The sequence below is a fragment of the Centroberyx affinis genome, unplaced genomic scaffold (assembly GCF_046629955.1).
Source record: "Centroberyx affinis isolate AG114_WGS23_722 - 3 ecotype Tasmania unplaced genomic scaffold, CSIRO-AGI_Caff_v1 ptg003840l_1, whole genome shotgun sequence".
NCBI lineage: Eukaryota > Metazoa > Chordata > Actinopteri > Beryciformes > Berycidae > Centroberyx > Centroberyx affinis.
The window spans coordinates 243,302-267,397 of record NW_027281690.1 but is presented as its reverse complement, the minus strand read 5'-3'; the positions used below and the strand labels follow the sequence as shown (position 1 = coordinate 267,397).

At 38.9% G+C, this 24,096-nt stretch overlaps 1 protein-coding gene across 1 annotated transcript; it reads left to right on the top strand.

Annotated features, from left to right (window-relative positions):
* The first annotated feature begins 1 nt into the window (after position 1).
* mamdc4 (MAM domain containing 4) lies at positions 2 to 23,657 on the top strand. Its single transcript, XM_071541249.1, has 29 exons — positions 2 to 56; positions 1,960 to 2,052; positions 3,107 to 3,268; positions 5,170 to 5,295; positions 5,502 to 5,735; positions 6,662 to 6,787; positions 8,386 to 8,541; positions 8,866 to 8,966; positions 9,884 to 10,039; positions 10,559 to 10,649; positions 10,756 to 10,869; positions 11,191 to 11,289; positions 11,516 to 11,653; positions 12,191 to 12,330; positions 12,433 to 12,541; positions 12,669 to 12,773; positions 13,946 to 14,080; positions 14,403 to 14,530; positions 17,191 to 17,404; positions 18,134 to 18,271; positions 18,788 to 18,915; positions 19,633 to 19,723; positions 20,480 to 20,629; positions 21,393 to 21,518; positions 22,045 to 22,169; positions 22,639 to 22,744; positions 22,852 to 23,048; positions 23,173 to 23,253; positions 23,558 to 23,657. Exons 1-29 carry the CDS (start codon positions 2 to 4, stop codon positions 23,591 to 23,593), a joined length of 3,660 nt encoding a protein of 1,219 aa, XP_071397350.1. The 3' UTR covers positions 23,594 to 23,657.
* The last annotated feature ends 439 nt before the right edge of the window (positions 23,658 to 24,096 follow it).

The window sequence follows — 24,096 nt, the reverse complement described above, 5'->3', positions numbered from 1 at the left end:
GATGGGGTTACACTGGGGAAATGTAGCCCTCCTGCTACTGTTGACTCTGCAATGGGGTAAGGGAACATTTAGCCTGATAAACACTGTAGATTTCATGTGGAATTAATGCTGCTGTGGACAGTGGACATGAATGATTGATACTATTGTTCATTCAAACCCTATTAATAGGCTGGAAAATTGTGGAAAGATTACTGGCCAGGCCTCAAAAGGGTTCAAATGATGATGATGGTTGATGGTGGGAGACATTTTTCTGTATTGTGTACCTCAGTGTCACTTGTCTGGTGTCCCCAAGGGAGCAACTTTACATCCAGTTATTTCTCATTCTATATTATGGCGGTTTGACTGTGTTGTCTGGGGTGCCAGTCAGGATGACGCCTGACAAAGTGTTAGTCAAGTCAGTAATTTTGTTAAAAGTCAAACCCACAAAGAATACATGTACTTGTAAGACTAAAATCTTCCTGTGGGTGACATACTCTGTTTCTGCAATATCCACTGGTTTTCCTTTCCTCAGTAGCCTACAATTGACAAAACCAGTTAAGACATTTTTAGAAACTGTCTTAAATGTCTGAAAACTTTCTCGTACTCAGTGACAACGAGTTTATGTTTCTCTTGTTTGGGTTTCACCATGAAGGAGCCCAAATTCAAAATGACCTGTGATCTCTCTGCCAGATAAAATATAGGCATATAGCTCTGAAAGTTTGGTGTTAAGATAAGATAAGATAGCACTTTATTACTCCCCTTGGGGAAATTCAGGTAAAAAATTAAAATCAAGAAGATTAACTTTATTGATATAAGAAAAATATTATAAAGCTACATAACAAAACTTGTTTTATTGTTTTTATTATTACTGAAAATCTCACATTTAATCCTCTGCATTTTTCATTTATTTTCCTTAGCTGATAATTGCATGAATCTAGGTTTGCAGGAGTTTTCTCTTACATTGATGTTAGCAGAACTCATAATGAAAACAATGTTTTTGAAATCAGAAATGTAATTGCAATGCTGTATCACTGGTATTACAGTCTATGCTCTAAGTGAAGCCTGTGAACACTTTCTCACTTTGAAACATGTAGTGATCTATGTTGATAGTACTAATCTAGTACGGTATCAGTACAGTATTTTTTTTATTTGGTGCTGTGTGCTTTAATTACCAGCTGCCATGATAAAGTACAGAATCTCGACTCTTAATCAGAGACCTTTGGATGGATGAATGGCATTTTGCTGCCGTTAACCTGATTACTTCCTAGCTGGCCTTTGAGCCTGTTGGCATTAGCTCTCCCGTAAATCTTTGACGGTAATAAGTCCTGATAAGAAGGATTGAGGGCTGAGTCATCGGTGGTGTTTTTATACAGACAGACTATAAGCCTTTAGCCAGAAGATTGTAATAATAGTAACTTTAATAATAACTTATATAGCACTTTTAAAAATGTAGTTACAAAGTGTTGTACAAAAATAAGATAAATCAATAAAATTCATAAAGTCATAGTGCAAGTGCAAGAGATGAACAGTTTTTATGAAGTGCTTCACACAGATTCAAAGCCAAAATAACCCAGCAAGAAAGCCAAATAAAACAGAATCAGTAAAATACCAATGAGACTGAACTAAACACACAGCACAAGAAGGAATAAAACAGCCATGTAGTTTTATAAGTTTAAGCAAGTTTATAAAAATTAGTTTTTAAGATTTTCTTAAAAGAAGGTTTGGTAAACAAACTTCTTCATGAAGGTTTTTCCAAACATTGGGGGCTTAAAGTCTATGTGAATGGGACAAAACCTAACACTTGGATACATGTTGTCTAATATGGGTAGATGATTTAATTAATCACTATAGTCATTCAATTCTCATTAAATAATAAATTTTTGATCTGTTATAAGTGAGAAACTGATGAACTGTGTCGGAGTTGACTTTAAGAAATGAGAGTGTCTTCAAGGTATTTACAGTATCTGTCTTGTTGCGCAGCTGCTGGTTCACAGGCTCATCCCTGCCAGGCTCCTGAGCGGAAATGTGACTTTGTGTGCGACTGCTCTGACTGCAGTGACGAGCAAAGCTGTGGTAAGACCAGTGTTTTGAAACACTATTGTTCATATGCAAAGGCACCACCTGAACACTGACCACTCATGTCTATTATAACCTGAAGTCTCTCTTTGAGAAGATGAGCAGAGGCAGGGATGTAGTAAACCCAATCAAACAAAATTAAATTTCCATACCTTATCAAGGTAATAGAAATTTGTATTATATAAATTCATAGTGTACATGAAAATTAGACTTAGACTATGAAAATAGGATATTTTCATTCATTAAAAATGAATAAATCCAGTTAATACAAAATGGAAGACAGAGAGCACTCATTTAGTGTGATACCTGGAGAAGTGCTTTCTGAACATTTGTCTGTCAAGACAAATTTAAAATTGATCCTGCCTTATGATGATCACTGACTGGAGTTCATAGTTTACCCACCTTTGTATCACTTTGTACTGCAGTATCACTGCCTGGAACAACCCACTCAAGCATTAACTTACTGAAACATCGCTCACTCCAGAGAAAGAAACTTCTGAACACTGACAATGCCGCTTTGTGTATACTATCACAAGTTCTTTTTCTTTGCATTATTGCAAAACTCACTAATGAATTTTCTAGCAAAACACTTTTGATGGAAAATCTTACTCAACTTGTGTATGCATCCATGATTTTAAATTATGTAAATGAGTCATTGTCGCTGTACCTCAAGTGTCTCCCTTTCCTGCTCCATATACTGTTGGAAACTTGTGTAGTCTAACAATGCATCATATTTTATGAGCTTATCGTATGTTTTGCATGTACCTATTACCTAATTACCCAATTCTGCAAAGTAACTGGTAGCTCCAGCCGTCAGATAAATGTAGTGGAGGAAAAAGTACAATATTTCCCTCTGAAATGTCGTTGAGTAAAAGTATAAAGTCTCACAAAATGGAAATACTCAAGTAAAGTGCAAGTACTTCAAATTTGTACTTAAGCGTACTACTTGAGCTACTCCACTCCACCTCTGCTGCTACTGCTCTAACCACTGCCAGTACTTACACTAAAAGTCTGTATCATGTCTTTTGCGGTGCCTCTATTCCCCCCCAAGGCTACAGTGGGAAGGAGCTGGTGTGTGACTTCGAGGACGCAGGCATGTGTGGGTGGAGTGAACAGTCCCTGGACTCGGTTTACACCTGGGAGAGGCGTCAGAGAGGGGACACCCTGCCTGACAGCGGACCCTCCTCTGACTACACCACTGGCACAGCTTTAGGTATAGTATAATACACAATCACTTATTCCTTTTCCATTTGGTCTTTTCGTCCTCAGTCGTTTTTACTGTATATGCCACAAGTGCCTTGCAAGGATCAAGAGTACATTCTGTTTTTGTCTTTTTTTTAGAATGAGCTAACCCTTCACTGCAAAAAATAAGTTGTCCACTGATTTTGTCTTGTTTCCAGACCTATCAAGCTGATATTTTTAGTTAAATTATCTCACTGCACTGGCAGATAATCTTGCTAGTTTCAATACATTTCACTTGATACATGCCAAGATGACTTCTTTCAAGAAATCATCATAAAACAATGAAGAAAACCTTGAAACAGGAAACTTGCTCCAAGACAATTTCACTTTTCCCAAGTAAATGTCCTGAAACAAGTTACATTATCCTGAAAAAAAGTCAAATTTGTTGAAAGCGGTAAAATTATCTGCCAGTGCAGTAAGATGATTTCACAAAAAAAAAAAGCTAAAATAAGCTTGATAAGTCTGGATACAAGATAAAATAACTTAACAAGTCTGTCAGATAACACTGAATGCTGATACTTTTATCCAGAGTGACTTTATTACATCAGCAGAATAAGCTAAAGTTAGACTGCTAATATTATGAGTATCTAATAGTAAATACTATAAACCTCAGTGCACAGACAATTGTTTTGACAAATGCCTTCTCTGTCAATTATGTTTAAGGTTCAAGAAATGAGACCATGTTTCTTTTTACAAGGCAAAAGCCAGATTCAGTGCAATAATAGAAATGTAGGCAAGAGAGAGATGAAGTGATTTTTGAGAAATGTTTTCAATTTATCTCTTCAAGAAAGTTGCTGCCTGAGTTAAGAACGGTTTACTATTCCTTTTTTGTTTGCAGCTCTGTGTAATCTGCTTGAATGTTTGCAAACTCTGACTGATGTTATTTAGTTGCTTGTTAGTTTCTGCCTCCTGTCTGCCTTATTTATTTATTTAACCGTTATTTGACCAGGTTGTCTCATTTAGTTACAATATACAGTACTGTGCAAAAGTCTTAGGCACCCTAGATTTTTTATATAAATTTCTTAGAAGTCTTAGATGTTTGTTTATTTTCTGCATTAGTGTGTCAGTAGACTGATGTTTATTGTAAATTTTTGATATTCAGAAACTTTTCACTTCATTAGTTTTGAAAGCATCTTCGCTCTATGGATATCTTTGACATATGCCTAAGACTTTTGCACAGTACTGTATTTTTTAACTTACATGCATTTGGCTGCTCTGTATGTCTACATGTTTCTTGTCATTTGCATCCGGTGTCCTGCTGTGTTTAATATTTTTGTGGTGCTTGGGATGGAAGAATTGATGAATTGTGCTCCTGTGTTGATCAATGGGTAGAGCGTGAAAATAGCAGTGCCAGGGTGAGGGGTTTGATTTCCACTGGAGCCACCCATTTCCAAAACTCATGCACTCACAGTACAATAAGATGCTTTGGAAAAGACTAGAGCTGCAACGATTAATCGATTAATCGATTAGTTGTCAACTATTAAATTAATCGCCAACTATTTTGATTATCGATTAATCGGTTTGAGTAATTTTTTAAGAAAAATAAGTCAAAATTCTCTGATTCCAGCTTCTTAAAGGTGAGTATTTTCTGGTTTCTTTACTCCTCTATGACAGTAAACTGAATATCTTTGGGTTGTGGACAAAACAAGACATTTGAGGACGTCATCTTGGGCTTTGGGAAACACTGATCGACATTTTTCACCATTTTCTGACATTTTATAGACCAAACAACTAATCGATTAATCGAGAAAATAATCGACAGATTAATCGACAATGAAGATAATTGTTAGTTGCAGCCCTAGAAAAGACTGTTCACCAAATGGCTTTGCAAAAGCAAATAACGTGGAAAATGACACATTATCCATTACACAGGTTGGTTCATGGGAGTGAGGGCAGTGAGGACAGATTCTCCCAATACTGCAGTCTTGATCTCACCAGAAATGAAGCAGTCTGCGCCAACATGCCGCCTTCGCCTCAAATATTTCATTTGGGACTCAGGTACCACACATTCATGACTATAGGTGCTTTGAAACGCCCTGCCTAGGATTCTGTCTTGTCAATCATCTTCTTAAAACACATTTTTACAGACAGGCTTTTATATAATTTGTTTGTTTTTTTACTTTACCTTTTACTTTATTTGTTTGTTCAACTTCCCATGAAACATCCCGTGTCCCCCAACACAGTGTCTCTCTCTTCCCCGGCAGGTTACACAGGACTGGGCTTGACACCCTTGTGGGCGTCCGTGCTGCACCAGGACTCTCGGGAGGCAGTAGTGTGGCGTCCCGAGCCCACCAGTGTCCGTGGCTGGAGGGAGGCCACCGTGTTTCTGGGCCGCATTTCAACGACCTTCCAGATCCGCCTTTACTCCCAGCGCTCCGAGGGTCGGCGTGGAGATGTGGCCGTAGACCACCTGGAGTTTGTGGACTGTGCCCTGCCCTGTGAGTATTTCATCAGTGTCTAGTTGCTGCCCTTCTTTCTTGTGTTTTAGTTTAGTTGTTCCTTTTCTTAAAGCTGCATTAGGCAATTTTGCATGTTGACGGGACCAAGAGGCAGCGAGAGATGACTGAAATGTGAGACTTCAATATCCAAAAGTCATGTAATGTGAGCCAAACTGTGCATTCCTTGGACCTAGCTTTTTCTTCTTCTTTCTGTTTTTTTGTCTGTTTGTTTTTAGAAATAATATATAAATAACATACAAACATAATATATAGCATACAGAACACACAGATTAACTAACACACAGCAATCAGATATACTGTATGTATACTGACATATCACACACAAACACAAACAACACAGATATTCACATCCATAACTACGTAAGTGCAGACAGATTCACATACACACAGACACATAGACATACAAATAATCAATAGCATACATAAACACACACACACTTTCTTCTTCTGGTGGCTGGCGGGGTGGAACCCAACTTTGTGATTTATATTGATAAAATGGGTGTAACTTCACATAAAAATCTTGTCTAGTGCAACTTTATATTAAGAGATCTCCATTGATATGGGCTACGGACTAATATTGCAAGTCAAGGCATTTGAATGGCATAAGTCCCTTTTTTTCAATACATTAATTCAATACATTTCTTTTTGTTTCATTCTGTATCCCAATTAGCTGTGTGCCTGCATCCGTGCCACTTGTTTGCATATATAGTATTACTCAGTCCTTTGTTTTAATGCTTTGTTTGTATTGGCCTTCTCTGAGCCTTTTCTATGAACTTGTTTTTAAGTCATTGAATATTATTTTGAAAATCTATTTTGAAAAGAGGTCTGTTTGATGATGAAGATGATGATTTTTTGTGTTTGTTTTTGTTGTTGTTGTCTCATCCCCCCCCCCACACCCTCATCAGTACCACTCCTGGGGACAGCGTGTCCGGCGGGGACGCTGCAGTGTAAGCGTGAGAGCTGCGTGGAGCAGCGGCAGGTCTGCGACGGCACCGACGACTGTGGGGACAGAACTGATGAGCAGAAGTGTGGTGAGACATCAGAGTCTGAAGTAGAATTAAAATGAACGTACAGCATAACAGAACATAACACATCCCGCATTTATTTAAAAGCACCATGGCGTGCAAGACATACTATAAAGTAGGGCTGGGCAATATAACGATATTATATCGATATCGTGATATGACACTAGATATCGTCTTAGATTTTGAATATCGTAATATCGTGATATGGCATAAGTGTTGTCCTTTCCTGGTTTTAAAGGCTGCATTACAGTAAAGTGATGGAATTTTCTGAACTTACCAGACTGTACGAGCTGTTCTATTATTTGCCTTTATCCACTTTATATATATATTTATATATATCCACATTACTGATGATTATTTATCAAAAATCTCATTGTGTAAATATTTTGTGAAAGCACCAATAGTCATCCCTACAATATTGTCGCAATATTGATATCAAGGTATTTGGTCAAAAATATTGTGATATTTGATTTTGTCCATATCGCCCAGCTCTACTTGAGGTAGAAAATACCGAGATATATATTGTGTATCGTCATTCAGCCTAAAAATACCAAGATATGATTTTTGGTCCATATCATGTAAAGAATGATTAATAATTAGAGAGCAAACTACTGAAGCCATCTTCTTACAACAAGTGTGATTTTCATAATCAGAATCACTTCAATCACCCAAGTATAATAAGTGTAATTTGTCAAGGGACATATTTATAACTCAATGTACATACTGACACACAAAGTACAAGAACAACAGACTCTCAAAGGAAAAGTGCAAGACATATTATGGACAGTAGATTGCACATAGAGTTCCCACCGGGGCCCTAATGTAAAATTCCATGACCTTTCCATGGATTTCCATAACTAAGTCAGAGCGCTTCCATGTCCTAAAAAATATAATTAATTCCTAGTTTGTTAATGTTGTTTTTCAGCTCAGTAAAGTTGTAAAGGCGCAAACAGTCTACCCCAGTTTCCACTAACAGCTTGCTATGGGGAAGAATAGCTGGAAACAACCATCTAATGCAATGAATATGAAAAACACGTTATAAAATACATTCTGGTATATTCCTGTGAAGTAGCCCTGTTGTTAAATTCCATGATCTTCCCTGACATCCAGAGAGAATTTATCAATTTCCCTGACTTTCCCTGTCTGGAATACACCTCTTAAACTTCCACGATATTCCAGAAATTCCATGACCAATGGGAACCCTGCATACAGTAAATTACACTACAAACATGCATTCAACAAGACTGGGTTCAGTCACTGCCAGTTGAGTTGGTCAGTCCAAAGACACGCAGGTCAGATGAATTGAAGACTCTAAATTACATAGGCATGAGTGTGTTTGGTATATGATGTATATTATCTAGTATATTATCTAGTATATGATGTATAGTATGTATATGATGTAGTAAACAATGTATATGAAGTATGTATGTGACCTAGTATAGGATGTATATGTATGTAGTATGTATGTATGATGTAGTGTGGTATATGACATGTATATGATGGTATGTAAAGCACTTTGAGACTGTGATAAAGGACTATATAAATAAACAAGACTAGTTTGACTACACTAGTTGATGTGAGATGTGTGTTTGTTGTGTCTCTAGGGGAATACCTGAGCTGTGACTTTGAAAAGGACCTGTGTGAGTGGGATCTAAGGTCACTGTCTGATCTAAAATGGGTAAGGACGAACCAGGAAAACATCTCCACCACTGACCCTCTGAAAGGACCGGGGAGGGACCACTCCACCAACAGTGCCTCAGGTACGGGCATTTTCTGTCAAAATTATCAGTATCATCTGAAGCCATATCTATGACTTGAACTATGACTATATTGCTGCTGTTGGATGAAATACATTTTGACTTTTCAGGAATTTAGAAGAACTGGCTTTTTTCAGATTCAGGACCATACATTTTTTTTTTTTTATCATGTGTTTGGATTGGGTTCCATGAGCTCAAAAGAGCCATATAAACCCTCAGTTAAAGTAAAAAACGTAAAAAAAAAATAATTGTGTTTTTATGTGTTTTATTGTTAGTCTTATTTAGCTCTCCTTGTATATTCAGCATTCCGATTATCATTCCTCATAGGTCACTTCTTGTACGTCACACATCAAGGGGGTCACAAAAATGATTGGGCATCTTTCCAAAGTCCGCTCCTTGAACCCGCCAATAGCTCACATCCTTGCAAGGTAAGCTCAAAACTTGATTCCTTCCTATTAAACTCAGTTTTTTTTTACTCATATGCCTCAGTTTCACTGTGGTGAATTTTACAGTAACTTACAATAATTTACAATAACTCTCAAATCAGGTCATGTATTGATTCTCTTTAAAGTTTGGGAAACTTTCTTCACAAAAAAATATGACAATCTATTTATTTACTTTAGAATATAACTACTTTAGACCTGTAAAATGTATTCTTAGAACTGCTGTCATTTGCTTCTTGTTGATTTATTGTTCATCTATTGTCTGTTGCTGTTGATGTTTTATTGTTTGTTTGTTTGTTTGTTTGTTTATTTATTTATAAGGACAACACACATTAATCAACATTTCTGTAAATGTTCCAGTGTTAGCCAGCTGGCTAATTTTCAACTGTAGTCCTTGTGGCGAGATGTTTTAAAACCTATAAAATGATAAAGATTTACAGAACAAAGATAACAAGACGCCATAGAGACAGCAACAAAACAAGAACTCTCAAGGTAGAACACAAGCCATGCAAAGCAACAGGAAACAGCAAAACATCAACACAACAATACAGCAACAACAAACACCATTTCGGCACATATAGTCAAGCAAGCAACATGAAGCAACAACACACAGCCAAGCAATACTGACCACAACCAACTTATGATACATGCAGACATGCAGAGCAGCAATAATCAGTAAACATAAATAAAATACAGCAATGATGTTGTTACAGTGTATGTATGTTTGTGAACCATGGACCAGACAAATTTCCTAAATGGAAAATAAAGTTAAACTTAACAGAGAACGAAATCTCAAATTAATAAATTGCCATTTCATATTTCATTTTGGACTGGTTCATTGGAGTGACCCCAACCATAATATGAACCCAATTTGACAGGATTTGTGCATTTTTCTACTGTAGATGGTGATGTACACCCACCAGTTTGGGCCGCGGTCGGGGGGTCTGACGGTGCTGGTGGCAGACCGTAACATCTACCCCGTGTGGGAGAGGGGTGGCACCTTGGGGGACCTGTGGGTGAAGGCAGAGGTGGTGATCGCCACCGACTCTCCTTTCTTTGTGAGTAATTCATCACAGTGTGTAGTAGCAATAATGATAATAATTCTAACATCTTAGTTTACAGTACTTTTGAAACAGAGTTACAAAGTGCTTTACTGAGAGTTGAAGATTAATAAATAAAAGGCAGTGAGAATAGCAGTAAAATCATCAGACAGGACAATAAATTATTATTGAAAGAAAGGACATCTATTTGTCATTAAAATTTCAACAATTAACGGTACTTTTAAAGAATAGTAGGTAACTCAAGTACTTGGTTGACAAAATGATCATCTTTATACAAATTAGAGCCTTTATATTTTAGAGATATTGAATGATGAATTTCAGGTAGTGATTTTTTTTTTCAAAATGGATATATGGCATTTTGGAAATTAACTATTCATATTTACTTGAGAGCTTTAGTCTGTTTTTTTTATTGAATTTAATTATATTGGAAGAAATTACAATTGCGACAGTTCATTTACAGCCTGTCCACTCTTCTTCTCTTTTCCCTCCCCTCTGTCTAATTTCCCCTCATCATAGATTGTAGTGATGGCAGCGATCAGGGAGTTTGCATATGGCGGTATAGCTATCGACAGCATTACATTGTCTCCTGAATGCCGCGTATCAACTGGTAATCCCTTCTTCCATCTGAACTCCAAAGAAAAAAATGAATGAATGAATGAATATATCCTCTGCGACATGATATATCCACTATCTCACATTCTCATCTGAAACAGGGAATTATTCCGGGGCAAATTTCCCTAAACCTCCTGGTCACCCCTGTGCTGAACCCGACAAGATGTGCGATTTTCATCCCGACTGTGAAGGAGCCGAGGATGAAGCCAAGTGCGGTGAGTTCATGAGCTGGATTTACAGACAATTTTACTTTTATCCACAGGTCTGAGTACTGCAGAAGTTCTGCTAAATCTGAGTTATCTGTATGATCCCTGTCACGTGTTTGAGTGTGGAATTGCATCTCCATTAAATGGAGACATTATTGAATTGAATTAACTTGAGACATTTAAACAGCTGTGAATAAATGATCTAATGAACAAGCTGCTGTTGCATATTTCTGGTTGGAGTATTGGAAAAGTTCTGTTAAATACCAAAACCAAGTGTTTTTGGTCACATGTTTGAGTGTGTAATGAAGTCTCCATTAAATGTTTCCACAGGGGATTTCTCTTACGCTCAGGGAAGCTCAGGCTGGACAGATGCCAGCATTGGGAGTCAAGGTTGGGTGCTAAATGAAATGTACAATTCCACTACCAAAGGTACGACAATGCTCCCTCACCCTCCTCTTTGTGTGTGTGTGTGTGTGTGTGTGTATATGCATGATTGTATATTATTATTTACCCAATATATAATCAATAAAAATGATAAAAAACATAATATGAATATTTTTCTCACTTGCACTATGCTTTTCTCTCTCTCTCTCTCTCTCTCTCTCTCTCTCTCTCTCTCTCCCCCTCTCTCTCACCCTTTCATCCTATTTCTAAGATGAGTACCTGTATGTAGCCGAGGCCCCCGGCCAGCAGCTGACCGAGGCCCAGACTCGAACCCCCCTCCTGGGCCCCTCTGGTCCGGCTTGCACCTTCAGCTTCAGTTTTGCACTAACTGGGAATCCTGATCACATTGGTACCTCAGTCAACTTACTAGCCTACATACAGTATAGTCTTACCTTTATATGTACGCATTGTCATATTCTCACCTCTTTTCAAAGGCCTTCATTGTCACACATCAACATTTATTTCCATTACATATAATAACAACAACAACAACAACAACAACTTTATTTTTATAGCACCATTCATACATAGAATGCAGAGTGTTACAAGCAAAATCAAAAATGGAAGCAAAAGCAAGACACAAAATTAAAACAGTAATTTGTCTAGTAAAATGTAAAAATGAAAAAAGAATGAATTAATTTATAAATAGGTAAGTAAGGCACAATTATCAACTCATAAAAGGACATAAAAAAGAAAGAAAGATAAAATAGGTAAGGATAAAAATAAAACATATAAAAGAAAAACAAATCAAAGTGCTTTACATAAGGGTTTATCTGTGATTTCCGGTCTTGAAATACATATGACACAGATCTGTTGTTATGACTCATTATTGGCCTCTGCTCTCTCTACTAACCCCCCCCCACCCCCACCCCTCTCTCTCCTGCAGGTGAGCTGTCAGTCAGGGTGATTGACAGCTTGCTGGGCGTCCAGCCCAAACTGTGGGAGTTCAGTGGGAAGACGGGACCAGAGGGAGGGGAGTGGAAGCAGGCCGAAGTGTCTATTGGAGCCAGAGAACATCGCTTCCAGGTAAATTTTATTCAGCACAACATTTGATTTTAGGAACTGAATTTTGTGAATCTCTTATTAATAATTACAGCTCTTTTGTTTTGCTCACTCTGTCTTTATTAGCTGGAGTTTGAAGCTCGTGCTACGAAACTGAGTCCGTCTGCCAAGATTAAAGTGACGAATGTTCGCTTTGTCAACTGTCATGCTGACTTTATTCCATCCTCTCCAACAGGTAACTGTCATGTGGATTTACAGTATGCTATTGCACAATACTATTGCAACAAGAGGCATTTATTACCTATTTAGAAACTGAAAATTGTATCTATGCATGCTCAATGATTTGATTTTCTTTTGTACAGCGCTGTCGTGTAACTTTGAAGAAGGACTGTGCGGATGGTACCAGGATAACAGTGACAACTTCGACTGGACTGTTCTCGCTGGGATGGACCACACCATTGGGATCGGTAACCTAATGTTTTATTAAAAAAACAGCATACAACCAAGAGACCCAAACAGACATACATTACTACCCAACAGCTAGTTCCGGTCGAGTAATTTGATTGGACAGGAGGCATTCCATGAGTGCTGATATATGTATCACTCCACTTTACAGCTGTCCTACTAGAAACAGTTTACAGTACGTGTTGCTAGGCAACACTTGGTCGTGGAATCCTGAGGGAACTGTTTTTGTCGGTGGAGACGAATGAAACACAAGAATCATAACCTGTTCTCTCAAATTACCATTACTTGATAAATAGTTTTGTTTATAGAACTGTTGTATAAAAGCAATATCACACTCGAGGTTGTGCTGCTATTCTGTATATCGGCACTCCCTCTTGTGTGATATTGCTTAAGTGTAACCAACAGTGTAATTTAATAGCCCCCCTCCCCAAACACACACAACCACATTTCTTGTATCCATCTTGCCTTGGCCTCACTGGTGTTTTTGCAGTTCCCTTGCAGTGGAAAGGTTACTTCACTACTCTTGCAAATACAGCTAACCTTTGTTATGGCCTGGCAGTGGAAAAATCTTTTTAATCCCAAAACAGCCTGGAGCCAGTGAGATAACGTTAGGCTAGCAAGCCTTATACTGTGACTAACGGTGCCTACGATTGGCAATCAGCGAATACAGAGTGACAACGGTGGCAGTGCTGCGTTCCATAGAAGGAGCAATACCAGCAAAACTTAACCTCTCTTTTTTATTTTAACCCTAGCCACTGCACACAAATGTCATAAAGAAATTTCTGACCAATTTTGAAGGTCAGTGGTTGAATATGGAGCATTTTGTGCCTCTGGGGCAGGTTTGCCCTATGTATGGTGAAGTTTTTCCAATTTGATATTTCTACTTTTTATATTTTATATCTCCAAATACATTTCTGCAGTTTTAAACTTACATAAAATGGAATGCTTTTCAGAGATCTATGACAAAGTCTGTGACAAGCTATTTAGGGGGTGAATATGTTCAGATGTGACTTAGCTTATAGCTTAGTGTCATCAGAGTCATGCTAGATTCACTAAGAATTATATAGTATATCATATGGTGTAATTATAATATACTGCTACATTGACAACACAGTGCTTGTGATGCCTTAAAACCCACTTAGCCTTTTCTCTATCTCTCTCTTTCAATCTCCAGGTAAAAGCCTGGTTGTAGATATGTGGAGTCCCTCTCTGCGCGGGGCAAACGGACGCTTACTTTCATTCCCACAGTCAGAAATCTCTACAGATCAGTGCCTGTCCTTCTTTTACAAACTCTATGGGCCAGAGACAGGTGAGATCTCGGCTAGAATGAGACTGAATGGAGTTGAGTTGTGAAGAGTGACATAATTGAAGTGCTCATTTCCCAAATTCTATACATTCATTTTGGGGGGGGGGGAAATCATTTGCTGAAGTTAACTATACCAAAAAAAAAACATTCTTTTAATTTTGTGCTACTGACAATTTGGGCACTTTTTGTCTTCTTTTTATCTTGCTTTGGAATGAAACTCCAAAAGGAAATGTTACCGAACTGGTTTAATGAAAGCCGTAAATAATCTGAATATCCCGAATCTTATTTCTTTCACTTGATCCTGTTATCCACCAATCATATCCAGGTGCACTGAATGTAAAGTTGTTAGATAGCAACGGTTATGAGGCTCTGCTCTGGACCCGTAGCGGAGCCCACGGCAACATGTGGCACGAGGCCCACTGCCCAGTGTCTTCCCAGCTTACAGATTTTCAGGTACAGTGTGAATACTATCAGCCTCATTGAGAATAACTAAACAATGTCTACACAATGTCTATTCATTTTAAGACTGAAACGAGAGTGAGAGGAATGCACGGTGGGTATAGTGAGAGGGAATGTGCGTACCGCAACTTTAGTGCGGAAAAGAGAAAAGTGCATGTTAGGGATGTGAGTTAATTTTGCCCATGCATCATGTGGAGATGTCCTAGATCACGGACCTACGTTTTCCAATGGGCCATTCAAGTAGCTTAATGGCGAGTTTGAATGAACCATAAACACTGTATTGAGATGTCAGCAATTAGTCTGAGAATAAGGTTGTGATGAAAGGATCCTAAAAAGCATCAGCTGGCTAATAGCGGGCATTAGGATGCCGTTTCACCTAGACTTGCATTGAAAAAAAAAAAAAAGCTGCCACTGATCCAGAGACAGCTGGACACACACGCTGGATCTGAGCCGGCACAGCTGGGAGACATCAGCTCTCTGGACCGTGGTTCTGCTGAGCAACTCCACCAGGGTTTGACAGGAGGAAGGTGATCAGCTGTGCCTGTGCACCATCTGGAGACGGCAACACCTGTAATGCACACCTGGGTTGTGCTGATAGATGATGATGGATCAGTCAGGTTGGATTTAAGTGCACACTGTCAGCAGACACAGATTCTGTTTAGCTACTCTCCAGGGTCTGCCAGACAGAATTCATCACAGTTATGCACTGTGTGGAAAATGACAGAGACACGATAATACTAACAGTGCGATAGGGCTGGGCGATATATCATATAATATCGATATTGTGATATGAGACAGTCCATATAAAGGAATTATCCACCCGCACACTATTAGACTTTGTTGTTAACTTACATCTTTATTTTCTTTAGAGTAGGCTTGAAAAGCGAACATTGCGATATGATACTAGATATCGTCTGGGATCTTGGTTATCATAATTACTTCTTCCTGGTCTTAAAGGCTGCGTTACAGTAAAGTGATACAATTTTCTGAACTTATTAGCCTGTTCTGGCTGAGTAAAATGAACAATGATTGGCTTTACCTGCTCATCGTATCCATATTACTATTACTTATTACACAGTACAGATTACTAATGATCATTACTAATTTTCAAAATTTTCTTGTAAATATCTTATGAAAGCATGAATACTCATTTCCCCAAAATATTGTCATATTAATTATAGTATATCGAGGTGTTCGGTCTTAAATATTGTGATATTTGATTTTGTCAATATCGCCCAGCTCTACAGTGTGCATCACCCAGAATGAATGGCAGGTGCTGGTAGAGTCTGTACCACGTAGGTGAAGTCCTAATCGCAGCAGTGTGGGTTCGAGTCTGGCCCTTGCCCTTTGCTAGATGTCATCCCCCCCTCTGTCTGCCCTGTCTGCCCTGTCTCTCTCTACTAAATTATGAATAAAGGCAAAAAGCCACACAAAAAAAAAGAAATAGCAGCCCTTGGTCATGGACTGAGGTTGTATTGGGTGACTCTCAAGGGAAAGGCAGAAGAGACTCATCTGTTGCTAGAAAACACTGAGGGAAAGAAAACCTCAATTTTGGAGCGAGGCTGCCTGATTGATCCGTAGAAACGAATTTTCTGAGTTCATAAACAATCTTAGCTGTGCTTGGCAGATGTGCACAAGGTTTGATCGAATGAAGGTATTGCAAACCTATTCTCCTGTTCAAAGATGTGCTCAGTCGCAGTAATAGCATCTCTAATATGGAAGAAATGAGAAGAGTACTGATGAGCAAGGGGAAATTGGGATATCTTTGAGATGGACTGAAGCCAGTGGCAATATGCAGGTTGACCAAGTCTGTAATGAACATTTTTGACAGAGAAATTGTGCATGGCCTTGTGGCTGAGAAGGTCAGAGATGAAATAAATGATTGATATTAAAGCAAGGACCAATTTAAAGAGAGGTTAGCAGGGCAAGTTTGTCAATACCGGCATCTCTATGACCCATCTTTTAGCAGACGGATGTGTGCACACACCGGGGCACAGGAACTATAAATCAAGCATGAGACAGGGAAAGGGAATAGAATAAATCTTGATGAAAGGTTTACCAGACTTGCAGCCAGATTAATACCATTTGAGGGTGCAAGGGGCAAACCCTGAAGCCCTGAAGCCCTGAAGCGTCGATAGTGGTGGATGGGAGAGTACAGAGGGTTTTCAGATGGTTAACTGAGATTAGAGAAACATCATCATATAATTCAACCCAGTGGTGTAGGTGGACAAAACAGATAACTGAGGTGTATCCTGGAAATGTGGTGGTGAAATGGGGGAAGGTGAGAATATGACTGGGGCTACAGGTGAACTGGGATGAGAAGAGTGAGTAAAACAAAGGGGGAAGAACGGGTTTTCTCCTGATAGGATTTTCTTAACCAAACTGGTTGGAATAGGAAGAGATTGGAGAGAGGAAAGAGGGGGCATGGGAAAGAGATGTGTGGAGTCCACCAGGGTTAATTCAGCTATTAAGAAAAGAGAGCAATATTTGCTGGGCTGTGGGTAAAGTCATCCAGTAGAATATGAGAAATCCTCCTCCCCAAACACACACATTTGCACATTTTGTCTTGTCACTTGGATTGCAATATTTTCGTATTCTCTCCCTGTTTAAATTCTCTTTCAACTCATTCTTTCCAACATGTAAACCACCAACAGCTGATGTTTGAGGCAGTTCGCTCTGGCTTTGATGGGCGGGTGGCTATTGATGACGTGGCTTTAACAGCGGGGCCATGCACGGTGCCAAGGATGTGTTCGTTTGAAGGCCAGCGCTGTGGGTACAGCAGCTCTGGCGCCACCCGCTGGCTCCACAGGAACGGACACACCACAAAAAATGGACCTAAAACTGACCACACTCTGGAGACTGAACTGGGTGAGAAAGAATATCAAGGAATATAACATTTTAGAGGCATTGAACTGACATAGAGGCATTGAGAAAATGGAGAAACAATCAGCATTCACTATTTAACTATACAATCACTCCCTTCAGTAAGGAGATCAGCTATACAGTAAAATCTTACCACATTTATTTTCAATTCAGGCAATGCAAGATATGTTTTTTCTCAGTTCAAACACTGAAAAATGCGTGTAATGCATCGTGAAATGCAAAATAATTTATCTTCTGCTATTAGCAAATAAACAGTAGTTTGTGTTAACATTTTGAACTTATTAAATAAAACAAAATAAATGAACCTAACCTTGTATCTTATACACACACCCCCCTACTCTGCTGTTTTGACCCTTGTACTCTTTGCTATTCAGTACTTTTACTATTGGCAGTTTAGGAAATTAAGCTGATTCTGCTGTTGCATTTATATTACTGTAAATAATTAGCATAAGAGCATCAACTACAGTAAATGTGAACGTAAAGTAAAAATATATCAAAAATATATCTATGGCATTCATACATTCAATAGCGATATAAATTAGATTTATGCTTTGATGCATGTAAATGAAAATTAGAGAAATTAATGTAACCCATTTTTAGCATAAAGATCAATGTGAAATAAATCATAACTTATGGTCATAAGAACAAAAAATCTAATCTAAGAACATTAAAATGAAGTATAAATGAGGATCCCACTGTTCCCCTGGTGCTCAGGATACTACATGATGGCAGACACTGATGTGGAAGTTCTTCCTCTGGGAAGTGAAACAGCTCTGACCTCCTCCATCCGCCAAGGAGTGGCTCAAACTGAATGTGTCAATTTCTGGTATCACATGGGAGGAGTGAATCCTGGTAAGACAGCTACACACACACACACACACACACATACACACACACACACACACATACACACACACACACACACACACACACACACACACGGATAGATACATTGGCACACTTGGTCTGTTTTGAGAGCAGTGTTTGGGTCTTTGCTGGAAAAAAGGTAATAAATTACACATTACTTCTTCAAAATAATGAATTACTTTACTTATTACTCCCTTATTACACTACTTGTTACATTACTTTTGTGTTACACCCTAAAACGATTGTGCTGGGAGACAAGGGGAATCTTTTGATAGATATTACACTAATAAAGAGGTTAAAAAGGCTAAATAATGTAACGTAAGTAACAACCTATCTGTTAGATCAATAACTTTGGAACAATAATACCCTATTTTACTCCATTACAGTAACACATAACTTTGTAATAACTTTACCCCCAACACTGTTTGAGAGTGCCTTAATAATATGTATTTAAAAATCAGGTTTACACAATGTGGTGTGTGTCTGTGTGTGTGCCTGCAGGTTCTCTGACTGTGTACATGAAGCCGGTGAAGGGAGAGAGGGTGAAGGTCTTCTCCGACAACTTGAACCAGGGAGACGTCTGGCGCCATGGCAACGGCAACATCAATGGCACCCTTGTGGACTGGCAGGTATAGAGCATGGCAGTCACTAGAGCACTCCCGTCAGTTCCGTAGTTCCACATTACAATTCAATAATTCAAAATCAAATGAAACTTCAATTAATTTGCTAATGAAAGAGCATTAATTATAATAAATTATAAACGAATCATAGATTGAATAATGATAACCGTCTCATGCCAGTTTCGCAAAATTTGAAAATTCACCCCCTGAAATGAAAATAAGCAGAGACCAGTGTGTGCATGTGTTTACCCTGGTACTTGAGTAGAATATAGTAGAATCACCGACACTGCTCTCATACCTTTCTCTCTACTGTTTCTTGTCCATCTTCTTCTACCTGAAAAAACCTATAAAATACTCCAGGTTCTGCCCACATTATGTAATCTGACCACCAATCTAGACACATATTGTTATGTTTATTTATCCAGGAAAGGGTTTGCTGAGCTGCTCTGCTTCATATTTATACTTTAACACACAGTCAGGCCTGGAGGCGATGCAGTACAACCACCAACCGAGAAGCATTTGGGGATTAAATGACATTTTGACTGTAATTTTCCCAACCTGATTTGAACCGGTTACCTTCCCTTCACAAGCCTTTATAGTTGTTATTGGTGAATTTATTATGCAGTTATTGGATCAATCTTGTGATTAACAAGCGCATCACTGAAGCGGATAGATCTTACTGTGTTTTTTTTGTTTTTTTTAAATCAAGCTGATTTTGTTTTGCAGTTGGAGTTTGAGGTGGTCGGAGCAGGTGGCAAAGGCACTCATGTTGCAGTAGATGACGTCGTCCTCTTAGCCCATCCATGTCAAAATCAAGGTTTGTATTGTCCTCTCCTAGATTAGGGAGAAATGAGACTGAGGTATTTCTTCCTGAGACCCATGTTTTCAAGAGGTTTTTTTCCAAAACTAATTTTGTATGCCATTGTGCAAGTTAATCTAACAAAATGTTATATGAATTTAGACTAAAACCCATGAACCTCAATGTTTGTTGTTATTCAGCCTAGTTTCTATTGCAGGGGCAACAATAACAAACATAACAGCCACAAGCTTCAGACAAAACTAGAATTATAATTGTCCTGTTAAAACTCCCTTTTCTCCAGAATATTTTCTGGTCCCATTTTAATCCTCTGCAACCCAACTATTTGTCTTGACCCTGGCTTTGAAAAAATAATATGATGAATAATAATAAAAGATTTTCAAACTACAACTTTTACATCTGCAGTACATTAGTACATTTTGCACATAATGCAAATGGATAGACTGCTATATGAAAGAGCAGAATGAACATAGAGTATACTGATAATGATGAAGATTATATTTTACTTATTCATTAATTTATTTTTTGATATATATACGCCATGCTGCAATTATGTGCATCATAAATCTAAAACCTAAAATCCTAAATAAACCCAAGCATCTTGAAAACAACTTATGGTGACGTTATTCACAGGCTTTACAAATAAAATGTTTTTTCCTGAAACGTATTTCAAATAAACATTTAAACGAAAGATATTTGCAGAGCACACAGTTGTTTTCTCTTGGGGTTACTGTATAATCTTCTTGAATCTGTCAGGTTCTAAATGCGACCTGGAGAGAGGTATGTGTGGCTGGAGCAACACTCAAAACCTCAATAAGGACAAACTGGACTGGGAGGTGACTAGTCGGGAAGTAGAGACCCACTACTCCACCCCGCCTCATGACCACAGTCTGGGGACAGACAAAGGTAAACCAGTGTGAAGTGAAATGGAAAGAGAGAAAGACAGGGAGAGGGAGAGAGATGTTTTTTAGCTGTTGAGACAGTTAAATGAAATATTTCACAACAAAACAGTGGGGAAAAGTAACTAAAATTCAACCAACTCACACACCCACTCACACACCAACAACAGAACTACATAGCAAAAAACAGCACACCCACACACACCTACATTTACATACATACCCACATTTTTAAATGCACCTGTGGAATTATAATACATTTTGAATACTCAGAAAAGCTGACAGGACAGAACTCACCTTTCCCTAGCTTATTTGTATGATAATTGAAAATATGTAGGCAAATTGAAGATATGTAGGCGAAGTCACGATACACTCACAGTGACACCCCACTCCCTTCTCACACACACACACACACACACACACACACACACACTTTAGTCCATGTGAACTGTTTACCCTGTGGAAGCAAAAGCCTCAATTTATCCACCAGATCACAGCTCTTAATTACATCTTGCAATACACCCTCACATTGAAAGTGAGAGGGAGGGAGAGAACAAGACTGTGTGTGTGTGTGTGTGTGTGTGTGTGTGTGTGCATTAGAGTTTTTTAATCTAAACACATTTTGTGTGTGCAACCAGCTGTGTGTGTGTGTGTGTGTGTGTGTGTGTGTGTGTGTGTCCAAGGTTGTATGCCCAAAATATACTGAAGTGTAAAACAGAGACTATCTTTGATGTTTCCTCTCCTTGCTGCCCTCTGTTTCCATTTCACAGGTCACTTCTTGTTGTTTCCGAGCAGCAGCCGGACCCCAGCCAATCAAAACGCTCAGCTGCTGAGCGCTCACCTGCCCCCGACGAAGGGCACCTGCCTGAAATTCTGGGCCCACAGGCCGTCCTCTGGTAAGGATCTGTGTTGTAAATATATTTGATATACTCAACAACATATATTATAATATTAGTTATTATCACTACTGAAAATATTGTTGTAAATAGCTGTACATATAGTCATTATAATTATTATAAACATCTATAATAGTACAGGACTTGGCTGGACAAATATAGCAGTTATTTCACTATTCATTATTCTCACACACACCACTAGGTTGTGCTTGTGTTAAGACCTTTAAATAAAAGTCTTACTGACTTATTGCCAGTAACTCAGTAAGTGATGCTTTTTCCAAATGATGGACATCTCATTTTAGAATAAAACTTTTCTAATATATATTCTGTCCATGAATTACATTACTTTGTAGATGTGATTATAGATAGATTATAAGTGATAAAGACGAGCAGGAGGGGGAATTGCGATGAAGTGGTGACTAGTGGTCTTAAACATGAAGTAGTAACGCCAAACCTAGCCCCTATTATGTATTCCCTGTTTATATTTTGTAATGCCACACACATTTTTTTTTTAAAATGTATGTAGCTGACAACCAGCTGAAGGTGTGGAGGTTGTCTGGAGACGAGCCGCGTCAGCTGCTCGTGGTGAAAGAGGTGGGAGCAGTGTGGAAACGCTTTGACGTAAACATCACCTCTACTCAGGATTACCAGGTTAGACGCTCACCTGTCAAAATATCTGATACCTGACAAATATCCTCTCTGTATGTGATGGGAGGTGCAAACCGAATGATAATAACACCAATAATTTAGTACATAAACACTAACATTGTACTTTTACTGTTAACCCTTTTACTTTTGCCCTTATCCTATACAAAAGTGCTTCATAATCCCAATTATATAACCACACTCACAAGCCAGGTTTGTACAGTATGAAAGCACCCGGCCTTGTCTAATAGCACAAGAGACAGTTACATTAAATCCTGTGTATTGCTAAATGTCTCATTCTGGACAGTATTTGTGATAATGGCTCTGTTTCAGATACACAGATTAAGCATAGTCCTTTAAGATTTTATTTTTCAGTGAAGAGCAAACCTGTAGCACTTCTAGATTTACCTTGCTTTCATGAAACTGACTCAGCGTGTGGCCTAAGAGGTTTTATCTTGTTGTTGTGTGTTATCAGATTGTGTTTGAGGGTATCAAAGGCACATCAGGGATCCTAGCTTTGGATGACATTGAGTACACCATAGGGGTGAACTGCGCTGGACAAGTCACAGATCCACTGACAAGTAAGATGAGACATTCCCAACTTCCCATCTACCTATTTTAACTAAACAATGCGTCCCTGTTCTCTAGTGGAGCTGATGTCTAACTGTACCCTCTGACTCCCATACAGCCACATCAAAAGGAGACGATGCAGGTGGGATCGCAGCGTCCGTCATCGTCGTCCTGTTGCTGTTCGCCACTCTGATCGCCCTGCTGGTTTACTACCTGCGAAGCCGTGACAGAGCCAAGTCTTCGGCTACTGGCCTATCATCCTCTTCCTCAGGTGGTGCTGGCTTCAGTAATGACTCATATGATCCAGACCTCGCAGTGAGTATATCTGTCATCCTCACCTTTGGCAATACCAGCAAAATTGATTTGACATTGATTTGGGCTATGGGTATTAATGTAGCTAGGTTGATTTGTTAATGTTAATGTTAAGTTGATTTGTCAGTTTGAGCAGGACCATGTGACTGTGCCACCAGCGCAAACAAACCATCCAATGGCAGCTGGCTTCAACGATGTTATGACCTCTGTGAGTGCATTTCAATAGAGGCGGTTTAATTTTTACTGTTACTGATTCATAATCCTGTATAACATGATAAGCAGGTACTGCAGCGGTTTCAGCCTGTCACACTCAAGAGATGAACAACGGTAAACAGCTGTTGTTGCACTTTGTAACTTTAAGAAGATTGCTACACAAAAATGTTATTTGTTATCAAATAATTGTGTTGTAAGGAGTTTAATACTGTTGTGCTGCATAGACCTGCATAGCCAGTTACAGATTCTGCTCACTGACAGAATGACTTTTTTTCTGACATTTTCCCGTGTTTCTGCAGGTCTCTGACCACACGAGAGAGATGGAGGTGGCGTGAGGCAGAAGAGCGGCGTCCTGCCACATAAAGGTGGCTCTGAGAAATTAAGGCGATATCACAGCAGCAGAACTGCTTGTGTCGTCCTTGCATGTACACAGATACACACACATACACATACATACACATACATACACATACACACACAAACACACACCAAATACTAAAACACTGATCCATAGTGTAGGCCTAATCAGTGAAACCGCCATAGATTTGGTGGGGTCCTTAAGGGTTGCGGCTCTCCCTCCCTCCCTATATGGACAGAGAAGAGAAGTCAGAAGGACAAGGGCTAACATCTCATGGACGTAAATATTAGGAACCTTCTTTAAAGCAAGACTGGGCATAACCCATGAATAGCAGTAATGGTTGCATTCAGATTTAGGATCCATAGGGAAGTTCTAACAGTTTGTTGCCTTGAGATCGAGTGTATTGCTCTAAGTGCAAAACTGCAGAATCATGGTCGTCTAGTTGTGAACGTTGGCTGGTGGTTAAAGAGGGAGCAGTTG